The 24718-nt window shown below is 40.1% G+C and overlaps 1 protein-coding gene across 1 annotated transcript in view; it reads right to left on the bottom strand.

Moving 5' to 3' along the window:
- The window catches only part of ankrd11 (ankyrin repeat domain 11), a 187114-nt gene that overhangs the window by 75155 nt on the left and 87241 nt on the right, over window positions 1-24718 (bottom strand). The window contains exons 3-4 of the mRNA XM_072279752.1: window positions 19358-19504; window positions 16918-17059 (exon numbers count right to left, since the gene is read on the bottom strand). Coding sequence (XP_072135853.1) covers window positions 16918-17059; window positions 19358-19444 — 229 coding nt within the window. The 5' untranslated portion in view covers window positions 19445-19504. The remainder of the gene's footprint in view (window positions 1-16917; window positions 17060-19357; window positions 19505-24718) is intronic.

Genomic DNA, 24718 nt, shown 5'->3' with positions numbered 1-24718 from the left:
GCCACTCTCCCATAAAGCTGCGACTGGTGAAGTACCCAGGCAACAGTTGCTATATGCACAGTCTCTCCCATCTGAACCACTGAAGCTTGTAATTCCTCCAGGGTTGTCATAGGTTTTTTGGTAGCCTCATTGTTCCCTTTCTTGCACGGTCACTCAGTTTTTGAGGACTGCCTGCTCTAGGCAGATTTATAGCTGGGCCATATTCTTACCATTTCTTGATGATTCACTTAACCAAGGGATGTTCAGTGACTTGGAAATTTTCTTGTATCCATCTCCTGACTTCTGCTTTTTAATAACCCTTTCACAGAGTTGCTTGGGAGTGTTCTTTTGTCTTCATGGTGCAGTTTTTATCTGGGTGCTGGCTCACTTGCAGTTGGACCTTCCAGATAAAGGAGTATTTTTACTACAATTAATTGTAAGTGTGTACCTTGACTGCACACGGTGATCTCCATTTAACTAATTGTGTTTAACTTCTAAAACCAATCAGCTGCATCAATGTTGATTTGGTGTGTCATATTAAAGGGGGTGAATACATATGCAATCAATAATTTTGTATTTTATATTTGTAATTAATTTATATTACTCCGTAGAGATCTGTTTTCACTTTGACAAGGAAATGTCTTTTTCTGTAGATTAGTATTAAAAAAAAGCCAAATTAAACCTACTGTGATTCAATGTTGTGAAACAATAAAACATGAAAACTTCCAAGGGGAATGAATATTTTTTAGAGGCACTGCATATACAGTAGTATTTAAATTCACTGATAGGAGTGTGTGCAGTGAAAACAAATGATATTTTATGCTGCAAAATGTATGAAATCAAATAAATTTGATAAGTCAAATGCATGTCTGGTTGTTCACACTTGGTTAATAACACAATAGATGTTACGTACATACATTAATCTTGAAATGAGTTCAAACTGAATATATACACCATGGAAATAGATCAATGGATTACATATTTTTAGCCCAACCTAAAATATTGCACGAGTTAACATTTGTAAATATACATAGGTAATTACACTTAATGACTTCTCGTTCTTACAGAACACAGAAAATGCATCTGTTGAACTCCTTTTACTCTACATCTCTCAATATTCATCTGTTACCCTTGCAGATTGATGATTTTATCATACTGAAATTTCTTGCATCAGACATTTAGGTGACGTCCAGATCTTTTTATTTTTTTATATATATCTGCATCAACATAACATTCATTTACCTTTTCTTTTGAGCTTCTTTCAGTCACCATTTGCTTTTTATCCTTAGGCTTTCTCTTCTGAGTGGTTATATTTCCCTTAATTTCACCTCAATTTCCCCTCCTTCCCCTTCCCCCTTCATGCATCCCCTTTGCAAATGTATTATGAAAATCGACATGCAACACTCAATTCATTTTAATTATTTATCCTCTCATGTTTCTTCAAAAAAGACTATGGTACACTTGCTTTTAAACATCATCTTTTCTACATCTGAGTAGCAAATTCTCTGTACAATAATTTAACTCTTTAGGATAGTTATTAAGATTGACAGAACTAAAATTCCATCCCCCATTAGGATAGTTATTAAGATTGACAGAACTAAAATTCCATCCCCCATCAGGAAGGTCTCAAAGCTCTACGCTTCTTTTTGGATTCCAGACCTAATCAGTTCCCCTCTACCACCACTCTGCTCCGTCTAGCGGAATTAGTCCTTACTCTTAATAATTTCTCCTTTGGCTCCTCCCACTTCCTCCAAACTAAAGGTGTAGCCATGGGCACCCGTATGGGTCCTAGCTATGCCTGCCTTTTTGTTGGGTTTGTGGAACAATCTATGTTCCGTGCCTATTCTGGTATCTGTCCCCCACTTTTCCTTCGCTACATCGACGACTGCATTGGCGCTGCTTCCTGCACGCATGCAGAACTCGTTGACTTTATTAACTTTGCCTCCAACTTTCACCCTGCCCTCAAGTTTACCTGGTCCATTTCCGACACCTCCCTCCCCTTTCTAGATCTTTCTGTCTCTGTCTCTGGAGACAGCTTATCCACTGATGTCTACTATAAGTCTATTGACTCTCACAGCTATCTGGACTATTCCTCTTCTCACCCTGTCCCTTGCAAAAACGCCATCCCCTTCTCGCAATTCCTCCGTCTCCGCCGCATCTGCTCTCAGGATGAGGCTTTTCATTCTAGGACGAGGGAGATGTCTTCATTTTTTAAAGAAAGGGGCTTCCCTTCCTCCACTATCAACTCTGCTCTTAAACGCATCTCCCCCATTTCACGTACATCTGCTCTCACTCCATCCTCCCGCCACCCCACTAGGAATAGGGTTCCCCTGGTCCTCACCTACCACCCCACCAGCCTCCGGGTCCAACATATTATTCTCCGTAACTTCCGCCACCTCCAACGGGATCCCACCACTAAGCACATCTTTCCCTCCCCCCCCCTGCATTCCGCAGGGATCGCTCCCTACACAACTCCCTTGTCCATTCGTCCCCCCCATCCCTCCCCACTGATCTCCCTCCTGGCACTTATCCGTGTAAGCGGAACAAGTGCTACACATGCCCTTACACTTCCTCCCTTACCACCATTCAGGGCCCCAAACAGTCCTTCCAGGTGAGGCAACACTTCACCTGTGAGTCGACTGGGGTGATATACTGCATCCAGTGCTCCCGATGTGGCCTTTTATATATTGGCGAGACCCGACGCAGACTGGGAGACCGCTTTGCTGAACATCTACGCTCTGTCTGCCAGAGAAAGCAGGATCTCCCAGTGGCCACACATTTTAATTCCACATCCCATTCCCATTCTGACATGTCTATCCACGGCCTCCTCTACTGTAAAGATGAAGCCACACTCAGGTTGGAGGAACAACGCCTTATATTCCGTCTGGGTAGCCTCCAACCTGATGGCATGAACATCGACTTCTCTAACTTCCGCTAGGCCCCACCTCCCCCTCGTACCCCATCTGTTACTTATTTTTATGCACACATTCTTTCTCTCACTCTCCTTTTTCTCCCTCTGTCCCTCTGAATATACCTCTTGACCTTCCTCTGGGTCCCCCCCCCCCGTCTTTCTTCCCGGACCTCCTGTCCCATGATCCTCTCGTATCCCCTTTTGCCAATCACCTGTCCAGCTCTTGACTCCATCCCTCCCCCTCCTGTCTTCTCCTATCATTTTGGATCTCCCCCTCCAACTTTCAAATCCCTTACTCACTCTTCCTTCAGTTAGTCCTGACGAAGGGTCTCGGCCTGAAACGTCGACTGCACCTCTTCCTACAGATGCTGCCTGGCCTGCTGCGTTCACCAGCAACTTTGATGTGTGTTGCTAAAATACTGTATATCAGCATACTTCCTCTCATTACAAAGTACAGCACACTAATAATTACCATTCCTCTAAATTGATATTTGCTTTGTAGCTTCACAGTTTTTAGTTTGCTCTATGAAGAATAATTTATTTAATACTTATCTTTGGTTAATCACTGATGTTTCTCTTCCTCTACATGTCTGGGAATTTCACGATGTAAGTGTTCAACTCATAATGAAACTTGACCTACTATGCCTGTCTTTGCTTCAACATTATAATCTTGCTTCTATCTCTTTACTAAGCTCTTACGATTTATGTCTTAATAGTAAACATTTGACTGTCCTTTCCATTCACACATTTTTTGATGTTTTTGTTTTGAATAACTTTCTAAAGTTCTTTATATTTACCTCAACTTTGTTCCCAAATCATCCCAGCATTAAATAAAGCATTAAGTTTGATCTAATCTTCTGATGCATCAATAGGAATTCAGCTTCTCAGGTATTTTCTCAAACCATGTATTCTACTTACACTATTCCATCTCCAGCTTAAATAGTTCCAATCGCTGTTCCATGATTCTATTTGCAAAATAATCCATGATCTGTGAAAGATTTTCAGTGGTGCCATTGCCTCTGCCTTAGACGAGTAAAAGACTTCAATTCATTCTTAGTTCTGACAATTGGATTCATAAGATTTAGCTGTTAAGGGCTTTCCTTCCCTTTAATAATTAGTTGTAAGTTATAAAGCAACTGCACTTTTGCAGAAGGGATAAAGGATTAAAGCTAAGTTATATGGCCATTCCAACAGCCTAGTTAATACTGAAGCTTCTAGCCCAATAATATAATAATATACAGGCATTGGTTAGTCTCGTGAGACCATGGATTTGCGCACTGGAAGGTTTCCAGGGCGCAGGTCTGGGCAAGGTTGTATGGAAGACTGGCAGTTGCCTATGCTGCAAGTCTCGCCTCTCCACGCCACCGATGTGGTCCAAGGGAAGGGCACTAGGGCCAATACAGCTTGGCACCGGTGTTGTCACAGAGCAATATGTGGTTAAGAGCCTTGCTCAAGCACACAATACACTGCCTTCAGATCACTAGACCGACGCCTTAACCACTTGGCCACGCGCCAACACAATAATATAAAAAGTCCATTATGATCTTTATTATTTCTTCTGTGCTTCATATTTACATTTATACAATTGTACACAAGATAGCTTAATTGCTGTGTGATGGAAAAGATGCACAAATATCATTTCTGCTGTGCATGTAGCCAAGCATAGAAAAATTGCAAACCTTCAAGAAAAATTCAAATCAATGCAGGTTCTAGAATACATTGTAGAAATGGCTGTAAACTATGGACAGTAAATATTTCAAAGTACATTTCCAGAAAGAGTTTGCTTAAAAGGTTTTTGTCAGATGAAAATCCCTCACAATCATAAATGTCAGTTTATGGCCAAGAAAGAGAAAAATTAAGAGAAGCAATTGGGATTAATGCCAAAATGAATTTGAAGAAGTTTGGCTCAGAATTACATAATTATTAAATCTGAGACACAAAACTAAGTAAACTTATTCTGGATTCTAATTGCTCCAAATCTGAATAATCCCAAACAGTACCCAAGGCATGGGATGCACGGCATGCAGTTTAAAATCTCTTCACATATTGACAGGATAATTGTCCAAATGTTATATATCATTTTGACCTTATTGGAGCTGTTGTGCAAAACATACTTTACTACTAAATTACATTTTTTTTCAACAAATAAGATCTTCTTGTACCAGGACCATTAGGTCAGCTACCAAATTTTCACAACTGAAAGTAATCAATAGGAACACTGAGACTATGTCAACATATTTAAAGGCTCAGTTCAGGACTTACTTTAAAAATTAATTATGATTAACTTTAATTGCCTTTTTCTTACCTGAGGATTTGCTTCCCAATGCAGCCTGCAAAAACCTGTTGGAGAAAGTATACACTGAGGAACAGAGTAGACATTCCAATCACAACAGGGAGAGAACTGCACTGTAAATCAAGCAGAAAGCTAGGTTTCATCCCAAACAAAGCAGCAACAGTCTTGTTGACAAATGTATAGTATTATTCAGCCAGGAAGCATTAATACATGCAAGCCAGCTGTCACCATAATTGCTACTAAATAAGATTCTAATTGACCATGTTTCCACTTCTAAATTTATTATAATACTATATTCTAGCTATTGTAATAACTAAGTTCAAATCCATCATTCCTACATATTTTTATGATGCTTTTGCTTTAAGAAATGGTTGTATCATTCATTCTGATTGGTATTAGTTTATAATGAAACCAGTGATTTCAAAATTGTAAAATAAAACTATTTTCCACACAAGGGTTTGGTGACTATTTCTACACTAGACTCCTGCTTCCATCACAATACTAGTTAAAATAACTAATTCAAGTGCAGGGGTGAACAAACTAAAAACTTGAGTATTCAGTGGGTTTTTTTTGTACCTTCCTGTTGATAAACAACAACAGAGAAACAAGTCTAAAGGGAAGACCCCCATTATTGGTTATGTGGATACAAAAAGGATAAAGCTATGTAACTCCAAATATCTTCCATAAATTCTTCTCTCTATAGCAATTAGCCCCATCCTTACCAACATAGACACAGGGAAGGATAAGCAGAGATGGGGAAAGCAGCAGCTCAGAGAATGATGATATTCTTAATTATGTGCATCAGCAAGCAATAATTTGCAGTAAAATTCTTAGGTTTTTGTTTTATTTACATGTGACAATGATCCATTGCAATCAATGTGCAATATTTGCATATATTCTTGACCTATTACAACACCAATAAAGGTTCATTGTCCTGATTCTGTAATCAGAAGAAAGTGGAAATCAGGAAGTTGTTGCCAAATTACATCAGCTTTTCAACAATCTAACTTGCAACACCATCTCACCAAAACGTGTGCATTAAAAAATAGGAAAGCTTGTAAAGTTATGGTTTTTTTTCTACTAGATTTCAAAATCAACAACCTCCACATTAACATTTCTCACTACAATCTATTTCCCCTTAATGACCGATAAGCTTTGTCAATTTTTACATTACTCCAAATTTAACCATTCCAACACCTTACAAGCTAACCACTTTCATTCTGCCCTCTATAAGCTTATTCAAGCCCCTGCTAATTTTGCCTCACTCACTGATCCAGTTTAATCAAACCCCTATTTATTGATCCAAGTTAGTTCCACATGAAGCAATGCCTCCATTTAAATTGCTTAGTTATTTTTTTGAAACAACTGTCTTCAGCTCTGATTTCTTCCAATTGTACAACATTAAGATATTTGTATTTCTCCATTTTTGGCCTCCTCAGAACCATTCTATTTAATTACTCCTTTAATCTTGGTTGCGCCCTTTAGTTGCCAACAATTTGATTAAAAATTCTCTCCCTTCTGATCTTTTCCCCTTTAAGACATTCCCTAAATATCAATGAATTGGCCCAAAGTTTTAGCAATCTGCCCTTCATGTTATATTTTGTTTTGTAACATCTCTGAACCATCACATTTTACTATCAAAGGTACAAAATAATGAGGTTATTGTTGGTGTTAATACTTTAGATTGAAAAAAATTCTTTTGTCTTTCTCTTCACATTTCTCGTTTTCCACTTTACTTCACAAACATAAAGTTGCATTGCATTAAATTAAAATTTTAAATTTCATTTCCTTAGATTCAGCTTGCCCCAAGACAAGTTCCACAGTTTTAATGGTTGAAGCAACGCATTGCTAATTATCCTGTTTACGACAGTGTCTGAACTTGGGCACTATAGCCATCACAATCAGAGTAACCAAGTTCACAAATTATAAGAGGAACAATAAGAAATTGCTATATGGCTATAATTGTGAACTATGTCACGTGCTGCAAAGTTATACAGAACATACTGCAAACTCCATTCTCCAAATATACTGCACATACAAGTATACCTGCACCATACAATACAAAAAGTGGTCAATTTAATTTGAGTCACAGAAATTTGATTTATCAATAACCCTCAAAGAATATGATACCAAGGAAAAAATGTGACTATCTTTGACTTCTCAAGTTTACCTTTCTTGGAAATAGTTAGCATTAGGTTTAAAAGTATCAAAGGTGATGAGTAAAAGTTTAATTACAAAGTTAGATTTTATGGAACATTTTGAAGGCAAGGAGGTGGAGAGGTTCAGAGGCAATTCCAGAGGTTAGCACCCAAGTAGCTGGCAGTACATCTCCCAACAGCAGTCAACAAAATCAGTCTCTACAAAAGACAGGATCCAAGGCATGCAAGTTTTAGCTGCCACCAGAGAGAAACTGAGAGCAAAGCCAGAGGTATTTTTAAAATAAACTTGGAAAGACAGAGACAATGCCACAATAGAAGCTAATGTAAGCTAGGTCAATTTCAACACAGGCAGAATTATGGATAAAACTGATGAAGTGAGGAAAAATGGGAGACTGACGAGCACTAGAATAATCAACAAATTCTGTACAATATATAAAATCCAGACCTTAACATTTATCATTTTATCAAATGGTGCTCAGATTATTTCCTCCCTTACATCCATCTGCCGCCCTGCATTATTTTCACAATCTTTCACACAGTTTGCAATGATTCCAAGACTAGCTGATACCTGGATTCTGGTTTTGATTATTTAAAGGTCTCGTTTCAAAAGTTAATAAGCAGAGACAGAGGTTTGCTGTTCAATAAAAAGAGTGGAAGAGGCACAAAATTGTATTAATAACAAATGGACATAGCTTTGAATTTTCCATAAAGAAGTAAAATTTACTTAAAGCCATGGATTAATAAAATCTCTACAGAACTAGCTGATATTAACCAAATTCTGCCCAAAACATTTTACAATAACTTGGATCTGGACCCTTTCATTGAAAATTGTGATAAACATTTGTACCCCCATGAAATTATTTTATAAATTAGTAAGACAAAGTTTCTCTGATCATTCTACATAGCTTTGAACTTTGACATTAAGGTTCGGACTTGTGGGTACTATGTTCAGCATTTCACATTCATTTGGAGATCACGAGTGGGTGCAGTAACAAACACTGCAGCACAATGCCAGCACTTGAAAGGGATGATGGGGTGAAAGTCGGTTGAATGGTTGATAAGAGGTGTGGAAGATTCAAGATTCAAAGGGCATCTATTATCAATGAATGCATAAATTTTACACCTTGAGATTTGCTTGCTTAACAGGCAGTCACAAAGCAAGGAAGCTGAAAGAAAGAAACCAGTTTAAAAGACGACCAACTCCCAGTGCTCACAGAGAAAGAAAAAAAACAAGTAATGCAAACAACAGAAAGAAGCTTACTTAAGGTTTAGGGAGTAAAGGCTTTTGAAAGCTATAAGGCAGCCACAAAGGAGTTTAAGAAGGGCCTCAGAAGATCCAGAAGGGGACATGAGAAGGCTTTGGCAAGTAGGACTTAAAAAAACAATCAAGGCATTCTACACATACGTGAAGAACAGGAAAATGACTAGAGTTGTGGGTACGAGACCAATCAGGGATAAAAGAAATATGTGCCTGGAGTCGGAGAAGGTACAGGAGGTCCTTAATGAATATTCACTGGCAGGACAGACCTTTGCGAATGAGGACAATGTAAACAGGATGAAATGCTGGAACATTAAAAAAGAGGACTTGCTATAACTTTTGATAAATATAAGGATAGATAAGTCCCTGGGGACGGATGTGATACACCCCAGGTTACTACCGGAAGTGAGGGAAGAGACTGCTACTCCTTTGGCAATGATCTTTGTGCCTTTACTGGCCACAGAAGTGGTACGAGAAAACTGGATGGTGGCAAATGTTATTACTTTATTCAAGAAAGAGATAATACTGGGAGTTATAGACCAGTGAGTCTTATATCAGTGGTAGGCAAACTATTGGAAAAGATTCTTAAAGACAAAATTTATGAGTATTTGGAGAATGATTATCTCATTAGGATAATTAGCATGGCTTTGTGAGGGGCAGGTTATGCCTCATGAGTCTGACCATATTCTTCAAGGAAGTGACAATGGTTGCGTGGATTCAGAACTGGCTTGCCCACTGAATGTAGAGGGAGATGGTAGAAGATGGAGCACATTCTGCCTGAAGCTCAGTGACCAGTGGTGTTCAGGGGGATCTGTTCTGGGACACCAGCTCTTCTGATATTTATAAATGACATGGTTGAGGAAATGGAAGGGTGGGTTAGTAAATATGAGGATGTCACAAATGCTGATGGTGCTGTGGACAGTATAGAAGGCTGTTGGTAGGTTACAACAGATATTGACAGGAGGCAGAGCCAGCCTGAGCAGATTGTGTTCAACTGGGAAAAATGTTAAGTGGAAGGTCGAGCCTGAAGGCGGAGCACAAGATTAATGGCACAGGATTCTTAGAACAGAGGGATCTTGAGGTCTGCATCCATAAGTTGCTGTGCAGGTTAATAGGGTGGTTAAGAAGGTGTATGCTGTGTTGGCCTTCATTACTTGAGGGCCAGGAGATGATGCTGCAGCTCTATATAACTGGTTGGACAACAGATGGACTACTATGTTCAGTTCTGGATGGGTTATTAGGAAGGATAAGATAGTCTTACAGATGATGCAGAGGCAACTTAACAGGATGCTGCCTGGATTAGAGAGGACATCATATGGGATTAGGCTGAGCAAGCTGGAGCTATTCCCTTTGGAGTGAAGGAGGATGAGAGACAACTTGATAAAGGTGTATAAAATAATGAGGCATAGGGAAGAGCATCCAGTGACTTTTTCTCAAGGCAAAAAATGATAATAAAACAAATGGTATAATTTTAAGGTGACTGCAGGGAAGTGGTGGTTGTCAGGAGAAGACTAATTTTAAAAAACAGTGGTGGGAGCGTGAAACTCACACATTAGGACATTTATCAGACTCTTATATGAGCACATGGATGAAAGAAAAATGGAGGGCTGTGTGGAAAGCAAGAGATTAGATTGATCTTGAAATACGTTAATAGTTTGGCACAATATCATGGGCCGAAGGGCCTGTACTGTGTTGAACTGTTCTATGCTCATTTCAATTTAGTTCAAGTATTTAGTACTTCTCAAAAAAGTTTATATTTCAGCATAAAAATAAATAACTATTTTCCAATAATATTCTGCATTGAATTGCCTCAATTATTTTCATTTTTCTCAAGATTAAGAGTCTCTACAAAATTACGTTATGTCAATCTAAGTAATTCACAAACTTATTTAAATAATGTGACATTCAGTTCCAGAAATGCCCTGGTCAGTAAACTCACCACATTAACTTACTACTGAATACTCATTTTCTACTCTAAGGCAGATTTCTCAGGTACTTCCCAAGTTCACCTCAAAGTCACACTGCACACTTTAATTAAATGTATGATAAACTATTTTGAATTTTTGTGAAAAATATGTGGCTTTCCAAATTGCCATAGGTTGACATTCCCCCAAGTTAGAGAAATCAGACGTGTGCCTGCCACTTACTAATAAATTGTTTAAACTCATTTGAGATTAGAAGTCCAAATGGTCTGAGTAGTGATGGGATTCAGCAAAAATGTAAATATTGACAGGTCATAGTAAGGCGCTGACAATTCACTGTCCGATTGTCCAGAAATACAGATGGTTCAGCACCTGGCTTACCATGTGCCATTTCCTGAGCCCCCTTTAAAACATGCTGGTGCTCCTTATCCTGCACTTTCTTTAATCCCAACAGGTTCATGTGAAAGTTATCATACCACTATGTCACATCTAAAAAAAATTAGAAGTATTGACACGAGGAAATCTGCAGATGCTGGAATTTCAAGCTACGCACATAAAAGTTGCTGGGGAACGCAGCATGCCAGGCAGTATCTCTAGGAAGAGGTGCAGTCGACTTTTCGGGTCAAGACCCTTCATTAGGACTAACTGAAGGAAGAGTTAGTAAGAGATTTGAAAGTGGGAGGGGGAGGGGGAGATCCAAAATGATAGGAGAAGACAGGAGGGGGAGGGATGGAGCCAAGAGCCGGACAGTTGATTGACAAAAGGGATATGACAGGATCATGGGACAGGAGGCCTAGGGAGAAAGAAAGGGGGGGGGGGGAGCCCAGAGGAAGGGCAAGGGGTATTGTGAGAGGGACAGAAGGAGAAAAAGGAGAGAGAGAGAAAAAGAATGCGTGTATATAAATAAATAAATAGCGGATGGTGTTCGAGGGGGAGGTGGGGCATTAGTGGAAGTTAGAGAAGTCAATGTTCATGCCATCAGGTTGGAGGCTTCCCAGACGGAATAGAAGGTGTTGTTCCTCCAACCTGAGTGGGGCTTCATCTTGACAGTAGAGGAAGCCGTGGATAGACATGTCAGAATGGGAATGGGACGTGGAATTAAAATGTGTGGCCACTGAGAGATCCTGCTTTCTCTGGCGGACAGAGCATAGGTGTTCAGCGAAATGGTCTCCCGCTCTACATCAGGTCTCGTCAATATATAGAAGGCCGCATCGGGAGCACCAGACGCAGTATATCACCCCAGCTGGCTCACAGGTGAAGTGTCGCCTCACCTGGAAGGATGTCTGGGGCCCTAAATGGTGGTGAGGGAGGAAGTGTAAGGGCATGTGTAGCACTTGTTCCGCTTAAAAGGATAAGTGTCAGGAGGGAGATCGGTGGGGAGGGATGGGGGGGATGAATGGACAAGGGAGTCACATAAGGAGTGATCCCTGTGGAAAGTGGTGGGGGGGGGAGATGTGCTTAGTGGTGGGATCCTGTTGGAGGTGGCAGAAGTTACAGAGAATTATATGTTGGACCCAGAGGCTGGTGGGGTGGTAGGTGAGGACAAGGGGAACTCTATTCCTAGTGGGGTGGCGGGAGGATGGGGTGAGAGCAGATGTGCGTAAAATGGGGGAGATGCGTTTGAGAGCAGAGTTGATGGTGGAGGAAGGGAAGCTCCTTTCTTTAAAAAAATAGGACATCTCCTTCGTCCTAGAATGAAAAGCCTCATCCTGAGAGCAGATGTGGCGGAGACGGAGGAATTGCGAGAAGGGGATGGCATTTTTGCAAGAGACAGGGTGAGAAGAGGAATAGTCCAGATAACTGTGAGAGTCAGTAGGCTTATAGTAGACATCAGTAGATAAGCTGTCTCCAGAGATAGAGACAGAAAGATCTAGAAAGGGGAGGGAGGTGTCAGAAATGGACCAGGTAGACTTGAGGGCAGGGTGAGAGTTGGAGGCAAAGTTAATGAAGTCAACAAGCTCAGCATGCGTGCAGGAAGCAGCACCAATGCAGTCGTCGATATAGCAAAGGAAGAGTGGGGGACAGGTACCAGAATAGGTTTGGAACATAGATTGTTCCACAAAGACAACAAAAAGGCAGGCATAGCTGGGACCCACACAGGTGCCCATGGCTACACCTTTAGTTTGGAAGAAGTGGGAGGAGCCAAAGGAGAAATTATTAAGAGTAAGGGCTAATTCGGCTAGACGGAGCAGAGTGGTGGTAGAGGGGAACTGATTAGGTCTGGAATCCAAAAAGAAGCGGCAAGCTTTGAGACCTTCCTGATGGGGGATGGAAGTATGTAGGGACTGGACATCCATGGCGAAAATAAAGCGGTGGGGGCCAGGGAACTTAAAATCATCGAAAAGTTTCAGAGCATGAGAAGTGTCACGAACATAGGTAGGAAGGGATTGAACAAGGGGGGATTAAACAGTGTCAAGGTATGCAGTTCGGTGGGGCAGGAGCACGCTGAGACAATGGGTCTACCTGGACAGGCAGGCTTGTGGATCTTGGGTAGGAGGTAGAAACGGGAAGCGCGGGGTGTGGGAACTATAAGGTTGGGAGCAGTGGATGGGAGATCCCCTGAGCGGATAAAGTCGGTGATGGTGTGGGAGACAATGGCCTGGTACTGCTTAGTGGGGTCATGATCAAGAGGTAAGTAAGAGGAGGTATCCGCGAGTTGTCGCTGTGCCTCGGAAAGGTAGAGGTCAGTGCACCAGACTACAACAGCACCCCCTTTATCAGTGTGTTTTATAGTAAGGGTTAGGATTAGTGCAGAGGGAGTGGAGAGCAGAGCGTTCGGAAGGAGTGAGGTTGGAATGGGAACAAGGTGCAATGAAGTCGAGACGGTTGATGTCCCGTCAGCAGATAGAAGTGTTGAGATATTGATGGAGTAACATCCCATAATGCAGAAATCTAACAAAATGACTCTAGACTTCTAAAGATACCAGATTACCAGAGTTTTACTGCATTAGGTTAAACACTGTTTGATAATCTACATGTAAACCAAATTGTATAATCCTTATGCACTGTGCACATAGAAGATTATATTCAATAATTGTTTTGAATTACTAAAATAGAATTCTGTCCAGTGACACAACTGCAGTGCATATACTGTACCTCCAAAGGTACAATGACATCTCACTCAACATTTTTTTTGAAAATGATTAATTATTTTCATGTTACACTAAACCACATTTATTTATGGTGGATTTTAATACATTGCTTACATGAATTTAACAACTATCTGTTGTATTAAGCAAGTGGCTAGCAATTAAAGATGAAATGCTGATAAATACGCATTTTCACTGTCCAAGGCTGAATTAGAAAACTGATTAGTATGAAAGATTCTTAACCTGACTTATTCACAAGTCCTTAATACCACTCAAATACCAATGGTTGCAACCATTTTGGTAAAAGAGTCGCTGTTTATTTTCCATACAAATATTACTTGCATCTCTTTTTAACTGTTGGGCCAATTTTCTCCAAGCTTCACACACTTGTTGACTATATTAGTGCACCTTACTAACAATCAAAGGCAATTACAATTAAGTAGCACCTCAGAGATCATATATTTGAACTTTGAAAGAAAATTCAAAACAAATCTGCTGACTTGTTAATTACCACAAGGAAATAAGGACAAAAGATATTAGGTTATTACGAATTTCAATCTGATTTACTCGTGTCCCAAGATAACCGATCTCTTTTCTTAGTTTGACTTGTACTCTTTGCCTCTGACATAAAACAGCTAGGCAATCTACTCTAAAGAAAATGATCTATCAGCCTATAATATAGCATATTAGCGAACAAGAACAAAGACTTTTATATCTTGGGGGGAAAAAGGCTCAATTGTCACTTCTTGGTTTCTTTTGAAAATAACCTTAGAAAATTACATTATTTTTACATGATAGGATAATTTCTTCTCAGAATGTACAGTATATCAAAACTCCATATTATGGCTGTGCAATAATTATCCATTTTACTAATTATACAATTGCAAAATACGATACTACATATTCTGGCAAAAATATTTTACTAATAAACAGCTCCAAGCAGAAAAGCGAAAGAATACAGTGGGCACCATATTCAAATGACATTTACAAATATAATTATGAATACAAGATTGAATCATTCTGTATGACAAATCTTTAGATTACTAAACAATTCTGTTGATGCAATATTAAACTTAATTACAAGCAATTTTACTGCAAGGCAGGGCAAAATATAGAAGCTTTTTTTCCAGTAAGAACTGATAGAAAATGATAAAGTTAAACATACAAACCTAATTTTGAATTATTCATGGACAGATCTGTAGCATCAGTTTGTGAATTTATAGCAACATAGAAATTCATAACACAGGAGACAGCAAGTTGGCCTTCTATGCCCATGCTGTAATTTGCATGGGCATACTGGTATTAAATCCACTACTTTTGGGATGGTCTTCTGAGGCAGAAGGTTCCAGATCCTTACCACTTGTTCTTGAAAAAATGTTTTTGGTGAATATCGTGCAATAGTTTTGGCCATTAATGTATCCCTATATACCCAAGTTTTGGCCATTAATGTATCCCTATATACCCAAGTTATTAACTAAAGGATGTGTCATTTAATACAAGTTCCATGCCTTTCAATCTTGTGCATAGATTAAATCTCACCTCAACATCCTTTGACCAAAAAATAAACAAAATCAACATTGCTAATCTTAGACCTAACATTTCCCAACCCTGGCAACAAACTTAAACCTCCTCTACAATCTCACGTCACTATATTCTTCCTGTAACTTCATGACTTACCCAGTTTTTTTGTCTTTGAAGTTGGGAATAGTCTCGATAGGCTTATATTCTATGCTTCAGTAAATAACAGCATACACCTTCAATACCTGCTTGAAAACCTTCAATGCATGTATGCATGTACACCTCACAGATCTGCTGTTTATCCGCACTTCTCAGTATCTGAAGGTCCCAAAATTAATTCTTTCAAACTTCACAAGACTGGGTAATTTTGATGCCCAATTTATATCAGTCTACCTGTGGCATCTTCTGGTCTAAAGCTCTGATTTTTCCATTCAAAGGTCAATTTCAATTTTTATATAATTTATTAAGTCGAGTCATAGGGGACCACAGCGTAAAACAGGTCCTTCTGCCTATCCAGTCCATGCCAACCCAATCTCTGCTTCGTCCCACACACCTGAATTTGGACGATAGCCCTCCGTTCCTTTCTCATCCATGGACCTATCCAAAATTCTCTTAATCATTACAATTAAACCCACATCTATCACTTCTGCTGTCAACTCATTTCACACTTGCACCACCTTGTGAATGAAGTAGTTCCCCCCCAGATTCCCTTTAAATAATTCACCTTTTACCCTAAACCTATGACCTCTAGTCCTAGTCTCAACTAACCTCAGAGGAAAAAGCCAGGAATCATTCTTCCTATCTATACTCATAATATTGAATTCTGCCAAAAGATCTGCCTTTATTCACCTGTGCTCCAGGGAATAAAGAAATAACCTATTTAAACTTTCCCTATAACACTGGTCCTTTTGACACGGCAACGCCTACGTAAATTTTCTCTGCACCTTTCCCAGGCTATTAATATCTTTCTTGTAGGCAGGTGAACAAAAATGCACACAATACTTTAAATCTGCTCTCACCAACATGTTATGCAACTTGAACACAACAGCCCAACTGCTGTACTTATTACGCTGATTTATGAAGACCAATGAGGTGACAGCTTTCTTTACTGCCCTATCTACCCATGATGCCTCTTTCAGGAATTATCCCAGGGCCTTTGTTCTACCATACACCTCTGTGCCTTACCATTCACTGTGCAAGTCTTACCCTGACTTGACCTGCCAAAGTGCAACATCTCACACTTGTCTGCATTAAGTTCTATCTGCCATTTTTCAGCCCACTCTCCCAGCTGGTCCAGATCACTTTGCACGCTTTGATAGCCTTCCTTGCTGTCTTTAATTCATAATCTGGGTGTCATCCACGAATCTGCTGAACGAGTTTACCACATTAATATAGATGATAAACAACAACAGATCCAGCACCTATCCCTGCGGCACATCACTACTCACAAGTCTCCAGTCTTGAGATGCAAGTTGCCTTCCAACTTTTTAATTTTCACAAAGTCTGCCCAAAATTATAGTCCAGTATTGGAGGGTACAACACAAAATCTAAGTGCGTGTTCTTTCAAAGACATACCAAGAAGATTATCTATGATATATTTTTCAACAATACAATATGAAATCTGGAAAACTAAACTGTCAGAGTTGAAGCCAAACTTAACAAGTCAACACAATGCAAAATAATGTATAATAATAATAATACTCAGATGCACTAGGCAACTGCAACATTAGATATAGATTTTCCTGAAAATCATGTTCAAATCTACCTTTGGCAAAATCTCCCACTTACCAGTGTCCGAGTCCTTCTGATCACAGCTGTTAACCCCAATAGTAAAAGGCAGTTTCCTCTTCGATGCCTTCTCTTTCACCTCTTTCCCTCCATCACTCCTGTCCAACTTTGGAGTCTTGTTACATGAGATTTTTTCCTTATCCTGGATTAGAAACAGGTGTACAACTCAAAACCCATTTGGAGGAAGTTTTATTTACCAACATCATTGCAAACTACATCACATTGAATCCCAAAATAAAATTTCCTGAATATAAAATTTACATGAGCTGCAATTCAAGAATTTTGTCTAAGCTTATTTTCTCTCATATCTACTATGAATTGATCAATCCTAATGTCATCATGAAAGCATTGCACTGGAAAAAAAAACATTCAAATGAAAGAGTTGCCTCTACATGTTATAAATGACTAAGTATATCTAAATAAATGGTGGTTGCATCAAGTATAAAGACAAATCACTTACATTTTGTTTCCCTAAAACACCATTTAGTTCTGAACAATTTCAGATCTGGTCTACGTAGTGAAAGCAAATCAAGGAATTATCACTGCAGTCTACTGGGTTGTAGTATGACAGTAATGGCTTAACCAAACAAATTGTTAAAATGTGACAACAACATTGGGGTACATTCAGCCCATCACAATTGTACAGATTGAAAAATAGCTACCTCACTTAATTACACCTCCACAAAGCAGAATCATAAGATGCCATTCAGTCTATTACATCCATGCTACCCACCGGAGTAACCAGTTCCACCCCTCGGCCCCTTTGCCAGTCTTGTCAAATTTTACTTGTCAGAAATTCATCCTGTTCCGTCTTGAAGGCCACAGCCAAAACACAAATGCAGCCAATCCACCCAAAATTCCAAACAGAAGCTGCATAGAGAAATTGTGTCTGTCACTCTTAATTCTTTTCCCTAACATTTTATTAGTGATTCCTAGTCCTTGCTCCCTCCCATCAATGGGAACACTGTTCACTCTGCTCAATATTTTATGTACTTCTACCAGATTCCCTCATCTGTTTCTTCTCCGACAACAGTTATGGGCCTTTGAGTATTTGGTCCGAAGGTCAATCAGAAGTCACCAGGGCCCTAAGTCCGCAATTCCACTGCCAAAGTCGAATGCCCAAAGTCTGCGAATACATGAGATCACTGAATGTTGAAGGCTGGAGGTGGTCTGTGCCGGGGTTCGATTGACTGTATCTGGATGGATGGGAGGGAGGAATGGGGCTCATTCTGCTGATGTTGTGTTCTGTGTTGTTCAACTGAGCACTGTGGGCATGCCAAGTTGGCGGCAGAATATGCGGTGACACCTGCGGGGCTGTCCCAACACATCCTTAAGTTGTATTGGTTGTGATTGCAAGTGGCACACTTCACTGTGTGTTCCGATGTACATATAATAAATAATTTGAAACCCACAACCTAGTACGTGACAGCTTTTCAAGTGCACATCCAAATATTTTCTAAAAATGAAAAGGGTTTCTTCTACTATCACACTTTTAAGTAAAGAATTCCAGGCTTCTAAAGTGCACTAGGAACAAGGCAAGCTTCTCATCTTGCCTCTAATCCTTCCAGCAAGTATATTAAGCTTAATTCCCTAGCATTTAAATCCCTGCTTAAAAGGTGAAAGGACATTTCTATTTAATCATGGCCCCTGATTTTTACATCTCAGTTTGGTAGGGTAACCACTTTGGGGCTTACCAAATCTGCTCTTAAAAAACAGAGCTATCCAAATTTTTCTTCATTGCTACAATATTCTATTGCTGGCAACATCCCACATCCTTTAACATTTCTTCTGCACCTGCTCCATTGCAGTCACATCTTTCTGGTCATGCTGTGAATTTGAAGTGTGTGCAATGCTAAATCTATTCCTTAATGGTCAGGTGCAGGAAGACAGAACTATTATAAATGCATGCCCAATGAACAGCATGGAAATGAAAGGCCGAATAGCCTTTCTCATGCAGGAAGGTTCTGGGACTGAATGAGCTACCTTGGTGCTCTATGATTGTTAGCAAAACTCCAATTCTCTGGCACCATTCCCATAACCAGAGAGCATTACAAAATCATATTCAGAACCATTTTCAATTACTTCCTTCATTTCTTTTAACAGCTGGGATACATTTCAACAGTCTCAGAAATTCATTCACTTGCAACAGCGGCAGATTCATTAATGCCTCCATTTTTATTGCATTTACTCTAACAACTTATCCACTAAAACATGTTCACGTTGCTATTATAACTAAAAAACCTGACTTTGTAATGGATGTAAAGTAACGTAAGTCCTTTTCTGCTCAACACATTCTTTGCTCCCATCCACCTTTAAAACATTCAGTATCATAAAAACTTCCAATAGGACAGTTAGATAACAGTCTAATGATATCACTCTCTCAAATATTGATGAAAGCCAAAGTAATAATTTCATATTCCAAGTTGTTCGGTGCTCTTACCTTCTTCCCTGATTGTTTCTCAACCATATCGATGCTGAGCGGATAATCTTCTGACTGTGGTGTTTTAGAACACCCACCCTTGGGCATCGTTCCTCCTTCCCTAGGCTGTCACCTCATTCAAGCATCTATTGCATCATCATCGACAGTCTATGATAAATAAAATACTAATTAGAGCATCCAATTTTAATCACCAAGTAACTAACTTCCCTGCCAAAATTTAAAGTATTTCAAAGTATTTAAAAAAACAACCCTCATGAGAATCAACTCAAAAATTACCTTTCAATTCTGGCGGTTTTCAGATAAAGTGCAAAGGGGAAGGGAGGCTTAATTATTTTACTCTTACATACCAAGAATTTAAAATACTTCCAATTTCAACATTTAAGATGCTCTTCATTGTATTAAAATTTCAACTAATAATTGTTAACACTTGTGGAAATGAAATGGCTTTACCTCGTATGCGCTTGCCATCAAAGAAGTCAACAGTGAAGTACCACTACTTGATGTACAGTTATTTTACAGCAAATTACTGAACACAATCTATTCTCTGGAAATATAGTTGTAAATTCACTGACCTTTCCCCTCAGTTTTGAAAGGAAGTGGGAAAGGTCAGTGGGATACACGTGAAATAATGAAGAGCCATAATTATAGCTTGTTGTTTCTAGATAAACAAACAACACAGCCCGAGTCAGAAAATTAGTCCAATTTTCAAATACACCAATATTGTATATCAATATTTTCATGAAAATATTCTGCAGGTGCACACTTTCATATTCTGAAAAACTAAATTGCTGGAAGTATAAACACGAAAAAATCTGCAGATGCTGGAAATCCAAAGCAACACACACAAAATGCTGGAGGAACTCAGTCAGCCAGTCAGGCAGCATCTATGGAAAAGAGCAAACAGTCAACATTTTGAGCCGAGACTCTACAACAGGATGCCTCGTCCCGAAAGGTCGACTGTTTGCTCTTTTCCAGAGATGCTGCCTCACCTGCTGAGTTCCTCCAGTTCTTTGTGTGTGTGTTGCACAGTAACAAGTAGCGAGCCAATGTTATGCTGAATTTACAGGTGGCCCCCGTTTTCTGAACGCTCACTTTACGATACCTCGCTGTTATGAAAGACCTACATTAGTTACCTGTTTTCGCTAACAGAAGGTGTTTTCCCTGTTACGAAAAAAGGCAGCGCACGCCCGAACAGCCAAACTCCTCCCCCGGAACTGCATTCTAGCCGCCATTGCTTAAAGATGTACTTTATCTCGATTTATTTTGTGCATCCGTTAGCAAGATGAGTTGGAAGGTATCAGAAAAGCCTAAAAGAGCTCGGAAGGGTGTTATACTAAGCATAAAACTGGACATAATTAAGCTTTTCAACCGTGGTGATCGAAGTAAGGACACTGTCCATGTGTTGAACTTGCCTGCGTCCACCATTCGCACTATTTATACGCAGAAAGAAAGAATTTTGAAAGCTGCCGATGTTACTGTTGGTTCTGCTCTTAGCAAAGTGGTCTCTCTTAGCCGGCATCCAATAATGGATAAAATGGAAAGTCTATTGCTTGAGTGGATTGATGGGTGTACAAAGCATGGTGCTCCGTTAAGTTTTCTTATACTTAAGGAGAGATCAGTCTTTCTCATAAGCTGAAACATTTTGATTGCATCGCCTTGGATCTGGGCCGACATTTACGTTTCGGGCTGCACCTAATTAATTAACTTGTTTATTTCGGCTTTTTTCTTAAAGACGTGCTGGGTGCGTCCCAGCTACCGCTGCATTCTCCACGGCAACGTATCGGTCCACGGCTCGGGGGTGAGGGTGGTGGGACACTGGGTTGCCATCTCATCGTCGTCTGTTGCCATCAGGGCAGGCAGGTCATCATCTTCTATGTCTGCCTGCCTCGCTGTCAAAGGTCGAGGTTCGTCATCTGCTGTGGCTGATGTGGAAGGCTTGAAAAACAACAGTATGCTTGACTGCTTAGCCTCACACATTTTTCTATCATACAGTTCTTTGTAAGCACTCAAACCATCCTGCAAATATACCCTAAACCTACGTACCCTTTCAAAATTAAAGCCGTACTTTATCATTGTAGCGAAAATCTCACTCACTTGCTTCACATTCAGTTCCTGGACGACTTCATTTTCGGTCCGTTCGCTACTGTATTCGGTTTCGATTGTTATTCTTTCCTCTTCCAATTGCATCAGCTCTTCATCTATCAGTTCTTGGTCATGGGATGCCAAAACCTCTTCAACATCATCTTCGTCAACTTCCACAAGCCAAACTCACTTTTTCCTTACTTCGTTCACCACGATCGAGACGCTTAAATTATGTCTAGTTTTACGCTGTGTAACACCCTTACGAGCTTTTTTTAAGCTTTTCCAATACCTTGGAACTCATCTTGCTAACGGCTGCTCACAGGCACGTGTTTAAGCAAAGCGGCTAGAATGCAATTCCGGGGGAGAAGTTTGGCTGTTCAGGGCGCACGCTGTCTTTTTTCATAACAGTCAAAACACTTTCTGTTAGCGAAAACAGGTAACTAATGTAGGTCTTTCGTAACAGCGAGGTGTCATAAAGCGAACGTTCAGAAGACGGGGGCACCTGTAATGAATTTGGGATAAATTATTCAGTGCAGAGTGGAACTCATAAGCAACACAAGTAGCTGAGGCAAACATTATTGGTGCAAGTTCAGTGGCCAATTCTGGTTAATTGGGGCATCAGTTAATCAGGGCAGCCGCTTATTTGGGACAACTTTTAAAGATCAAAAACTAATCAAGAAAATAGCTAGGATTCCCTTCTTGTATTTGGAACATTATGCCACTTAATTGAGACTGTTGCCAAATAGTTTCTAACTAGTATCAGTCGCGTGCACTTGTGTGGCCAATAGACACTATACCGTGCTTAGAACTACCAGTTTCCAAAGAGCATCAGTTCCGTGTGTTTGTGTTCAAAACGCAATGATTTTTGTCACTGCAGTTTTAAGCATTCAAATTTGGAGATGCCAGGAGTGCTACTTCAACAAATTAGAAACTATGAAGAATTAAGGGAACAACAATCATCTTGAATGTTACAATGAAAATGAAGATTTTGAGAATATAATTGTCGAAAGCATTTTATTAAGGCAGAATGAAGGTATGTGCACTGAGAGTCTGTGCTGATTTTGTTCATTTATAGTCAATCAAAAGGACACAGCAACATACGCTGGATAAAATTCTTCCATTGATAAATATTCAGAACTAAAACAGTTTTATAGTATGGGTAGCGTTCTAATCTGTTCTAAATTTAATTTAAATATGTAATTTGTTAATCAGTTAAATGGTAGCATATCTATTTTTAATACCTTTTTAACTATTTCCATGGAACTTCGGCTACTTGAGGCAGCCACTAATTGGGCCAAAATGCACTGATTCTGTTATGTCTCAGTTAACCGAAATCCACTGTACCTAATCAGCCAATCATGTGGCAGCAGCTCAATGCCTAAAAGCATGCAAACACGGTTAAGATCTTCAGTCCTAATGTTCAGACCAAACATTAGAACGGGGAAGAAATTTGATCCAAGTGACTTTGACCATGGAGTGATTGTTGGTGCCAAACAGAATTGAGTACAGGTGTCCCCTGCTTTTCGAACGTTCGCTTTACGAAACCTGTTACGAAAGACCTACATTAGTTCCTTGTTTTTGCTAACAGGTGTTTTCACTGTTACGAGAAAAGGCAGCACACGAAAAAAATCAGTGCGTGCCCCGAGTAGCCACTCCTCCCCCGAATTCGGAACGGCATTCTAGCTGGCAGTGCTTAAACACGCGCCTGTGAGCAGCCGTTAGCAAGATGAGTTCTAAGGTATCGGAAAAGCCTAAAAGAGCTCGTAAGGGTGTTACACTTAGCATAAAACTAGATATAATTAAGCGTTTCGATCGTGGTGAACGAAGTAAGGACAAAATGTGGCTGAATGTGTGGCTGAGGAACTGGTGCAGGAAGCAAGAATTTACATTCTTGGACCACTGGGGTATGTTTCGGGGTAAGGATGAATTGTACAAAAGGGATGGGTTGCACCTTAATAAGCGGGGCACCAGCATTCTGCCTCTGCAACAAGGGTGTGTTTAAACTAAGTAGTGGGGAGGGGGGGATGAACTGGAAACATAAGGATGGAGGTAAAGGGAAAGTGAGAATAAGAAAAGTTAAGAAAGACAGCAGAATCAACAGAGCTGAAAGCTCAAGAAGGGATTATACAGTATGGCCAAGTGATATAGGAATTGATATGGGAGGTGAGGGGAGTAATGAATTAGAAGTATTGTATATGAATGCACGGAGTATAAGAAATAAAGTGGATGAGCTTGAGGCACAGTTGGAAATTGGTAAGTGTGATGTTGTGGGAATAACAGAGACATGGCTTCAAATAGACAGGGCCTGGGAAATGAATATTCAAGGATATACGTCCTATCGAAAGGACAGACTGATAGGCAGAGGGGGTGGGGTGGCTCTGTTGGTGAGGAATGATATTCAGTCCCTTGCGGGGGGGGGGGACATAGAATCAGGAGACACGGAGTCAGTATGGATAGAACTGAGAAATTGTAAGGGTAGAAAGACCCTACTGGGTGTTATCTACAGGCTCCCAAACAGTAGTCTGGATGTAGGGTGTAAGTTGAATCAAGAGTTAAAATTGGCATGTCGCAAAGGTAATGCTACAGTTGTTATGGGGGACTACAACATGCAGGTAGACTGGAGGAATCAGGTTGGTGCTGGACCCCAAGAAAAGGAGTTTGTGGAGTCCCTCCGAGATGGATTCTTAGAACAGCTTGTACTGGAGCCTACCAGAGAGAACGCAATTCGAGATTTAGTGTTGTGCAATGAACCGGATTTGATCAGGGACCTCGAGGTAAAGGAGCCATTAGGAGGTAGTGACCATAATATGATAAGTTTTAATCTACAATTTGAGAGGGAGAAGGGAAACTGGGAAGTGTCAGTATTACAGTTGAACAAAGGGAACTATGGTGCTATGAGGGAGGAGCTGGCCAAAGTTCAGTGGAACAATACCCTAGCAGGGATGACAGTGGAACAGCAATGGCAAGTGTTTCCGGGAATAATGCGGAAGGTGCAGGATCAGATCGTTCCAAAGAGGAAGAAAGATCCTAAGGGGAGTAAGGGGAGGCCGTGGCTGACAAGGGAAGTAATGGACAGCATAAAAATAAAAGAGAAGTATAACATAGCAGAGACGAGTGGGAAGCTGGAGGATTGAGAAACTTTTAAAGAGCAACAGAAGGTAACCAAAAAGGCAATACGCAGAGAAAACATGAGGTACGAAGGTAAACTAGCCAAGAATAGAAAGGAGGATAGTAAATGCTTCTTTAGGTAAGTGAAAAGGAAAAAAATAGTTAAGACCA

The sequence above is a fragment of the Mobula birostris genome, chromosome 15, assembly GCF_030028105.1.
Source record: "Mobula birostris isolate sMobBir1 chromosome 15, sMobBir1.hap1, whole genome shotgun sequence".
NCBI lineage: Eukaryota > Metazoa > Chordata > Chondrichthyes > Myliobatiformes > Myliobatidae > Mobula > Mobula birostris.
Note: the sequence above shows the minus strand (reverse complement) of the source record. Positions and strands in the feature narration are given on the sequence as shown.